The sequence below is a fragment of the Humulus lupulus genome, chromosome 8 (genome assembly GCF_963169125.1).
Source record: "Humulus lupulus chromosome 8, drHumLupu1.1, whole genome shotgun sequence".
In the NCBI taxonomy this organism is placed as follows: domain Eukaryota; kingdom Viridiplantae; phylum Streptophyta; class Magnoliopsida; order Rosales; family Cannabaceae; genus Humulus; species Humulus lupulus.
The window spans coordinates 114,361,547-114,371,330 of NC_084800.1; the positions used below are offsets into that span (position 1 = coordinate 114,361,547).

Below are 9,784 nucleotides of genomic sequence, written 5' to 3' on the forward strand. Positions count from 1 at the left end.
GTGGGCATAAATTAAAATAATTACAAAAATAAGGGGACACAACCCCAATAATTGATTTCCCCGAGATCAAATTTAAGAAGGAGGAGTCTCCTTGGCCTTCTCAGTATCAGCAGCACCAGACTCCTTAGGACGAATAGCATGACTATCCTCCTGGGCTCCCTCCGAAGCGGCCTCCCGAGCAACCTCTTCCTTCTCGAGCCGAGCATTCCACCTGTCAAGAAGTGTCGCCTCGTGAGGACCTAAGAAGTTGGTATCCAGATCTTCGTTGTTGGCCCACATTTGGTACATGGCCGAGTCAACCGCCTGATCCTTCTTCTCTTTGTACTAAGCAAGGAGACGAGCTTTTTCATCCTCCATGATGTCATAGGTGGTGGCCTTTTCATCTTCAAGCTTTTTTTTGGCCTCCTGGAGCCGCGTGACCTCCTTCTTAAGATCTGCGAGCTCGGCATTCTCCTTCTCAAGCTCCTCGAGCTTGGCGTTTAGCTTCTCGAGCTCGGAGGCCATGCCCTCACGTTCCTTAGCTCCTGCATCAAGCTTTGCATTGGCTGCCTTTAGTTCATCGCTTGCTTTGAGGTGGAGATCCTTCGCCTCCTGAGCATGAGACTTGCTCGAGTGGATCTCGTGGTTCAACTTATAGTTGAGCTGGGCAGTAAAGGCAAGAGACTGGCAGAGGAAGAAACTATCATTAGCTCCAGGTCAGTGTGTTTATAACCAAGAAGTAAGACTGTAGAGGGACACTTACCGCGGCGGCGAGCTCGATACTCTTCTCATAAAGGACAGTGCAGTCCTGGGTGTCGTTCAAGCATTGCCATTGGGGAGCTTCGAGACTGCCAAAGCTCTGGCCGATCCGGGACATAACATCCGAGACCAGCATAGACCCATGAGACCCAGCGGCATTGTCAACCACATATGCATCCATATGGGTGGAAATCGACAGCTTTTGAGCTCGAGAAGTCGAAGGCTTCCTAGCAGGTGGACCAAGTGTCGATCGAACCACTGTAGGAAGTTGGGGCTCGGTCGTGTTAGAGGCATCGATCTCCGAAGTCGATACCACAGTTGCGGCACCGACCTGCGAAGACGGCGCCGTGATGGAGCTGGTAACAGGAGGAGCTGGGGGAGGAGGTGTCTTCTCGGTCCTTTTGGAAACCTTGGCGAGCCGGTCCACCCTTCGCGATGGTGCCCTGGGACGCTTGGTCCTTTTGGCACCACCGCTCTCGATGATATTGTCAAGGTCGGAGTCCATGGCACCTGCACAGTTCCAATCAGAGTTAGACATAATGATAATAAGCTTGGAAAAAAAAAAACCAAGTGAAGAAAAGACCTAACTGGAACTCTTCCCCGAACTAGAGCTCGGGGACCATGAAATTCCCCCATCTTCAGAAGAAGCAGGGGGAGTACCTTCCCTACAGGTGGGTGATAACCTTGAAAGGTCCCTATAATCGTTGGTCCCGTATTGGACAGCTATCCCATTCCACACCTCGTCCGAAGTATACATGGTGTCATACTTCCCGAGCCCACTATCAAACCTATGAACACAGTCGTCTACCCAACTCCATATGTAGAAGTGGTATCTATCATGTGGGCATGAGACTAACCTATTGGGCTTATGCCTTAGTAAGGTGGGGGACCACATTCTCGAAGTATGGAGGGCTTTACCTTTATCCGAGTCTGAGCTCGAGGCTTCATCATTAGCCTCGTTCCCCGACGGCGGACTCCTTATGCGAACTGGAAGTGGGGGCCTCACCTCTCTCCTCGGAGGGAGGACGCTTGTGGGCAGAGGCACCTGCTCCCAGTGTTCATACTTTTTACTGGACCAGTTAGAGGTAGACTGGCCCTCCCCCAAAAGTCTGCATTTTTGGAGCTTATCCTCATGTAAAAGGTACAGGAGAGACCTCCTACCATGAGGGAGTTGGAGCAGGGTCTCCTTATGTCCCTTCATTGTCTCGTCAGGAGTGGGATGCTGAAGATTGGCTGAAAGACAAGACATATTTCAACTAAGTACGGATCTAACAGCTAAAATCCCGAGCACAAAGATAAAGAAAACTGGAATACTTACGAATCCGTCTGAACGAATAGTGTCGAGACGGGGACAGACCGTCTGTCCAGAAGAAGGCCTTTTTGAAATCAGGTGGATGATTGGGAAGATCTTCAAAGACCTTTTTCTCTTTGGGATAGCTCGAAAGATAATAAAAGCCATCTCCTCCCCGAGCTCGGGAGGGGTTGCTTTTCAGACAAAAGAGATATAAAATCTCTTGAGGCGAAGGCCCTTCCCGCGTCAACTCGTGGTATAGCGACCTCAGGGCAGACATCACCCTGTAAGAATTGGTGTTGAGCTGGAACGGAGCCAACCCAACGAAATCCGTGAAGTCCTTGAAAAAAGACTTCAAAGGCAACAGTGACCCAACCCTCATGTGTTCCTGGCTCCATGCTGCGTATTTCAGCTTGGCGTCGCGGCCCCCAGGGTCGAAACAGCTTCATTCGTGGTCGGCCGGAGCTCGACACTTCAAAGAACCTGACAAGCTGAGGCCATGGAGGGCCAAGATGTCAGTTATCTGACTAGTCGAGGTAACCGAGCTCCAATAGTGCTCGGCCTCAAACATTTCTTTCCTCGGTTGTGAGGAAGAAGGTTCCCCCATTAGTGAAAATTGAAGTTCTCCTGTATTGAATGCGACAGTGACCTTTAGTGCAGGGTCGAGGGGAATCGGCCTAGGCCCTGAATTTGATTCTGGATAAAGGGCCTCCCAAAGAGTTCTCCTCTTCTTCTCTATAACCTCGTCTATCTGACGGTGATAATGAGCTCAAATATGCTCCTGCTCGCGCGCAAGCTCGTACTCCTGAATCCGGCGTTGATTCCGAGCGAACAGCGACTCCGGGCTCGGGGTTTTTGCCGAGTTAGGGATTGCAAGCAACGACCCCCACCGTTTTTCCAGATTCTGTGACATCTAGCGAGAAAGAAAAAATGGTGAGGACCATGCATGCAAGAATTACGAGTTCGATAGAGCGAGCTCGGAGTTTAGGAACAAAACGAGCTCGATACTAAAACCCAATAAAAAAGTCAGAACGTGTATTCTACGGGAAAAAGGAGGAGAGTGGACATAACTTTTTGAAAATCCCGAAGTATCAGGAAAAAAAAGGGTGACGGTTATTCAGAAAAGGTAGCGTGGGGTATCGTGCATTCTTTCAAAACCAAGATTGTGTACCCAAATATCTTGGTGTGCAAGATACATTTTTCAAGTTTTGAAAACCAAGATTGTGTACCCAAATATCTTGGTGTGCAAGATACGTTTTTCAAGTTTTGAAAACCCAAAAATGAAGAAGCTATGTTTGGGTTCGTTCTACACAAAAATTGGATTTGAAAGCAGAGATTCAACACCTAATATGGGAACGTAAATGTAGAAGCCTATTGATCAAAAATTTCCTAGCATATAATACTAAGGAAATATATCAGCGTATTCCCAGAAATAACAAGAACACTATGAACAGAAACTGGCAAAAGGGAAAATAAAAATTGCACACTTACACAATAATGGCGAATGCAGAGAGATCGTTGACTGAAGGAGAGGCTGCAAATAAGAGCTCACAAACTCGAACAAACCGGGGGTTCTTTGTTTTTTCGGCTGAGAGAACATGCGCGAGAAGAAAAATTCTCTGAGATGGCCTCTAGTTTCGTCTTTTCCTTTTCTTTGTTTCTGATGCGTGTAAAATGAGAGGAAGAAGAAGGCCTTGAACATATAAAGGAAGAAAAGTGATAAAGAGGATTGATCTGGGCCATTGGCTAGAATCCTCATAAAATCCAACGGTCAGGGGTCAATGACAAGATGGCACCGAAAAGGTGGCAGACGGATGATCGTGGGCATGTTCCCAAGGTACTCAAGTACCAAAAATGAGCAATACCCAGCTGACGCGTGTCCATTTTCAAAGTGTATGACGGTACGGTTCCCGAAGAAAGTAGTTCAAAAGTTTCCTTCTCTTAGGATTCGAACAAATACTTTTGAGGGGGCAAGATGTTATACCCAGATTTCGAGCTATGTTAAATGTGACCTCGAAAGTTGGATTCGCAACGAATGGACTCGTAAAGTTTGAAGTATGCTCCAGGACTAAATATCGAGCCTGCAAGACTCGATATGACCTCGAATGCGGTGGCCTCGAAATATTCACGATCTCGAATGGTAGCTCCCGAGACGCATTTGTCCTCAGGGAAGACTTCGAATCAAGGGTGCCGAGCCTGACACGCGTACGACCTCGAAGCCATGTGACCTCGGGAGATGTCATTAGCTCAAAAGCTGATGAGAAATCTGGGAGATTAAGGCCTTGGAGATACATGATAATGACTTTGAATATCTATAAGTGTTGTTTATAAGGGGCGTGTTCTGCATTTATTATTGTAAATCCCATAAAATCATGGGATATTATTCGATTAGTTATACACCCCCTGGTCTTCAGGGGACGTTTCCTTTTATATCGGATCGCAGGCATTTAAAGCCATTTATTTTATTTACACCAAAAAAAGTAACTACCCAAAATATATGGGATAGTATTCTGCATCCTTCTCTATAAATAGAGAGGTCATGCACCATTATAATGGACGGAAAGTCTGAACCTTGAGAGAAAACTCTGAAGAATTCATGCTTAAGAATTTTCAGAGATAATCTTGAGTTTAATAACAGAGACTCGTGGACTAGGCAGATTTAACTGCTGAACCACGTAAAAAATCGTGCTTTATATTGTCATATTTTAATCGGCCATTACTAATAATTGTTTACGTGCTCTTCTTTCACTGTTGACGAAAAACGGCGTCAACAAATGTTAAAATTAATTATTAATTATTATGATTGGTAATTTTATTTTATTTAAATTATAGTTAAAAATTATTTTTTTGATGAATTTTTAATTATACTTAAATTTTTATTTAATTAATTATTAAACTTTTATTAATTTTACTAACTCTAACAAAATTTGGGCAGCATAACGACTATATTTCAAACTATCCCAAAAATTGAAAAACCTACAAATTAAACACATATATAACGAGAATATTCTTAGATCATACAAAACATATATATACATTAACAAATACATCAATTTACATATATACAAATATTTAACCACAAAAAAACATATACCAAAAATGATTTTTTTATTAATACAAAAAAAATTATTAAATACATATTTACAAAAATATCACATTTAATATAAAACATTTAAAAAATATAAACATACATTATTAATCTGGTTTTTTTTAAGTTCATACTTTAACTAAAATACATATATCACAAAATACAATATAATAAATATTAACAAGAAAAATTAAACAAATACATATAACACATTAAAATAAAAAAAATACATATTCAAATCTGTTTTTTTAATTTTACAAAAAAAAATTAATAAATACAAAAAACATATATTATAAAAGTAACTTAAATAGAGTTGTTATTAAGAGAAACAAATACATATAAAACATTAAAGTAAAAATTAATATTAACGGTTATATTTTTTGTAATTAATGTTAATTTTCCTAAGACTAATAAAATTTGGGTAGCATAACAGCTATATTTTAAACTATCCCAAAATTTTATAAAACCTGCAAACTACACACAAAAATATACATAATATTACTAGATCAATACACAGAATATTCCCAGAGCATGTACAACATAAATGCATATTCACTTAAAATTTCTAAAATATTTTAAAATTTGATTTTTAATTGCTAAAATTTAATCTTATTATAATACCAAATCTAATATCATAATCTTAAGATTAATCGAATATTAATTAAATTAATTTCTAATTATTAGATTATATTAGATCATCTAATGTAATGATTTTTACTATACTATCATGCACAACATAAAATTTGATTTTCTCTTGTACCTTTTTTTTTTCTAAAATTTAAAACAGAAAGCGAAAAAAAAAACAGAAAACAAAAATTAAATCATATATAAACAGAAATAAAAAAATAAAATAAAATAAATAAATAAAAAATAAGAAAATACAAAATAGAAAAAAAAGCATAAATATAAATATAAATATAAATATAAACATATACATTTTAAAACACAAAAAAAACATATATAAATATAAATATATATCAGTTTAAATATATATATCAATTTAAATATATAATATATAATATATATCAGTTTATATATATAATATATAACATATATATATATTAGTATATACTAGATGGCGTGGTGGTTCGGTGGTAGTGGGGTGGTCCCATCGGCTGGTCCGGTGTACAACTGAGAAAAAAAAATAGAAATAAGAGGGAAAATTCATGGGCAAAACAAACAAACAATGGAGAAAATAAAATAACTTATCTTACTTTGAGAGGGAAAATGAAGGGTGGTTTCGTTGAAGAAGAGAGGAAAATGGTGAAGATGAGAGAAATCTGAGAAAATGAAAAAAATGGGGAAGAAGGCTCGAGCAGCTAAGTTATAATGTTATGACTTTTGCCGGCGCGTTTTGTTGCGCTGGCAAAAGTATAAAATTGCGCTGACAAAAGTCTATCATAGAAACCCTAGTTGAAAACGACGCCGTTTAAATATGTATACATTTACCGACGCATTTTTTGACTTTTGCCGGCGCAACAAAACGCGTCGGCAAAAGTCTGGCCACCTACCTCCTTGAAAACGTGCACAATATTAATTTCACGCTGACTTTTGTCGGTGTGTTAGGTGAATTGCGCCGGCAAAAGTCCCTTCATAGTATATTGTTAAACTTTTGCTGGCGTAACTCAGAATTGCGCCGACAAAAGTCCTTGTTTTTGCCAGCGCAATTCACTAAATGCGCTGGTGAAAGTTATTTTTGCCGGTGCAAACACCTTATTTCTTGTAGGAAAGAAAAATTAAATATAAAAACAATATTAAAAAACAAATAAGTTAAAAAAAATAATCAAATTATAAACATATCATTTCAAATTAATAAAACTTGATTAATAGTAAAATTATGGCATAAATCAAATTTTATACCAAAATACAGTAAAATAAAATGATAAAAGTGAAAATTCTGAAAAATAGCCATAAATTAACTAAAAAAAAAAAGCAATCATTTTGCACACTATATTAAAGATCCCATATAAAATATTATATAGCCATCCATCAATCTGGAGCATAACACACGTTCTTCGGAGTGAGAGAGAGAGAGAGAAAGAAGAGATCTAGAGTATTGTAATAATGGAACAAAAGCAAGGCCGGAGATTGGTGCTCTTTCCTTTACCATTACAAGGCCATATCAACCCGATGCTTGAGTTAGCCAACATACTCCATTCAAGAGGCTTCTACATCACTGTCATCCATACCAACTTTAACTCTCCCAACCCTTCAAACTACCCTAACTTCACCTTCCACTCTTTCCCTGATGGCTTATCCCAAACAGAGGCCTCAACCAACGACATCCCATCTCTTCTTTTGCATCTCAACACCAAATGCGTTCAACCCTTTAAGGAGTGTTTGGCTACACTGATATCCGTTGCTTCGGAGGAGCCTTATACTTGCTTGATCTCCGACGGTCTATTTCATTTCACTCAAGCTGTTGCAGATAGCTTTAAGCTTCCCAGGGTCGTTTTAAGAACTGCCGGTGCCTCATCTTTCGCTGTTTTCACTGCTTTTCCACTTCTTTTGGAAAAAGATTACTTTCCAATACAAGGTGCGCTCTCTAGCTACTGCTATACCCTTGATCTATATCTTGTTGGTGGGTATATTATTATTAGATCATACTTATAGAGATAGTAACAACTTAATGTTGAGATTCAAATATATAATGGGTACTAATTATTGTACACTTTCAATCTTTGTATCGTGTTAGATTCCCGATTAGAAGAGGCAGTGATAGAGCTCCCTTTTCTGAAAGTAAAAGACCTACCAACAATGAGCACTCGGAACCCAGAGAAATTTTTTGAACTACTTACAACCATGATCAGTGCGACTAAGGCCTCCTCAGGAATCATTTGGAACACATTTGAAGACCTTGAACAGCCAGCATTGGACTTGTTAAAGAAACAACTCTGTGTTCCACTGTTCTCAATCGGCCCGTTTCACAAATACAACTCAGCCATTTCGTCAGGTAGTTTGTTGACAGAAGACAAAAGCTCAATCTCATGGCTCGATACTCAACCCCCAAAATCAGTTGTTTATGTGAGCTTTGGAAGCATTGCGGCTACAAGTGAAGCCGAGTTTTTAGAGATAGCTTGGGGTCTAGCCAATAGCGAGCAGCCCTTCTTGTGGGTGGTTCGACCCTGGTCGGTCAGTGGCGCGGAGTGGCTCGAGTTGTTACCAAAAGGGTTTATAGAGAACTTGGGTGGACGTGGACACATAGTGAAGTGGGCTCCACAGAAAGAAGTTTTGGCTCATGTTTCCGTGGGAGCATTTTGGACTCATAATGGTTGGAATTCTACGTTGGAGAGTATTTGTGAAGGAGTTCCCATGATTTGCATGCCTTGTTTCTCAGATCAAAAGGTGAATGCTGTATATGTGAGCCGTGTTTGGAAGGTGGGGTTTCAACTGGAGAATGGGAAATTAGAAAGAGGAGAGATAGAGCAAAATATTAGAAAATTGATGAAGGCGAAAGAAGGAGAAGAGATTAGATGCCGAGCCTCAAAGTTGAAGGAGAAGTCACTTAGTTGCTTAAAACAAGGTGGTTCTTCCTACCAATCTTTGGACAGCTTGGTCAGCCATATACTTTCATTAGAATCTTTTTCTTTCCCTGCTAAGAGTTAGAACCAATGAATTGTCCACTAGTGTCGTTTGAAACATTTAAAAGTGATATGAATGTTTAATCAATAAAATATGTTCACCAAGCAGCTTAGCTGATATCAGGACGGTGTTATAAGGCGCATTTTAAGGTCGTATGAGGTTATCAATTTGAAATTGAACTCTAGTAGTATTAAGCAATATCTATTACACGTAAGATAGATGTTATAAGGGGCATTTTAAATTATGAGCTAATCAATTATGAATTGAACTCTAGTAGTATTAAGCACTATCTATTACACATAAGATACTAGTATTTTATGTAGTGTTTGATACTTTGAACTAGCTCCCTTGTAGTAAGGCTCCTTTTGAAATTTGCGGCAGCCGAATGGATAAGAACCTACGCTAGTGCAAAGTTTTTGGCTTGATCACTCTTCGAAGAATAAATATCACATGGACAATTGGGCACTAAAAGAGAGTTATTAATAATTAAGATAGGGTCCCTGCCTTTATTAATTCGTTCAGGTGATGGGGATGGCCTTTTATTTGCGTGGATACATCAACACATCCTCTTCTTACTAAATGGTTTAGAAATTTAGGTAGAAAATAATTTATACTTTTTTTCGGGTACTGTGCCAATTGAATGATTTCCTACCTTCTGAAAAGTATCTTAATTGTTCGGGTCGGGAAGTGATTTGCCGTTGATTTAATTCAGTACAGTATAAAACAGATATGTAATTTATGTTAGATTATATTACGAGGACTAATATTTAATATCACTATATTAATGTTCATAATGAACTATGATGCCGTTTGTTTCGTGCTATAATGGGAAGTAAAGGAAAGTAATGGAATAAAAAAGTTGCCATTCTTATGTTTGAATGATAAATACAAATGAGAATAGGCTTTTCAATTTAAAGCCCATTTTCATGAATTGAAATTTCTCCAAATAACAATCCCCTCTCACTTGTTAATTTATTTTTGCCTCGATGAATTTCGCTCCTAATAATATCCAAAGTCGTAGCAGATTGTCATTAGGGTCCACACGTCATCACTAATATTTCGACGATAATGTTGATTATTAGTGG

General features: G+C 38.8%; 1 protein-coding gene across 1 annotated transcript; it reads left to right on the forward strand.

The window, feature by feature from the left end:
- The first annotated feature begins 7,141 nt into the window (after positions 1–7,141).
- LOC133798342 (UDP-glycosyltransferase 76F1-like) lies at positions 7,142–8,821 on the forward strand. Its single transcript, XM_062236578.1, has 2 exons — positions 7,142–7,653; positions 7,813–8,821. The coding sequence occupies exons 1-2, from the start codon at positions 7,182–7,184 to the stop codon at positions 8,721–8,723; spliced, it is 1,383 nt and encodes a 460-aa protein (XP_062092562.1). The 5' UTR covers positions 7,142–7,181; the 3' UTR covers positions 8,724–8,821.
- Positions 8,822–9,784: the final 963 nt, after the last annotated feature.

Coding starts and splice junctions, on each gene's coding strand:
- LOC133798342 (XM_062236578.1), top strand. CDS start 7,182: ATGGAACAAAAGCAAGGCCGGAGATTGGTGCTCTTTCCTTTACCATTA. Junction 7,654..7,812: donor AGATTACTTTCCAATACAAG/GTGCGCTCTCTA, acceptor GTATCGTGTTAG/ATTCCCGATTAGAAGAGGCA.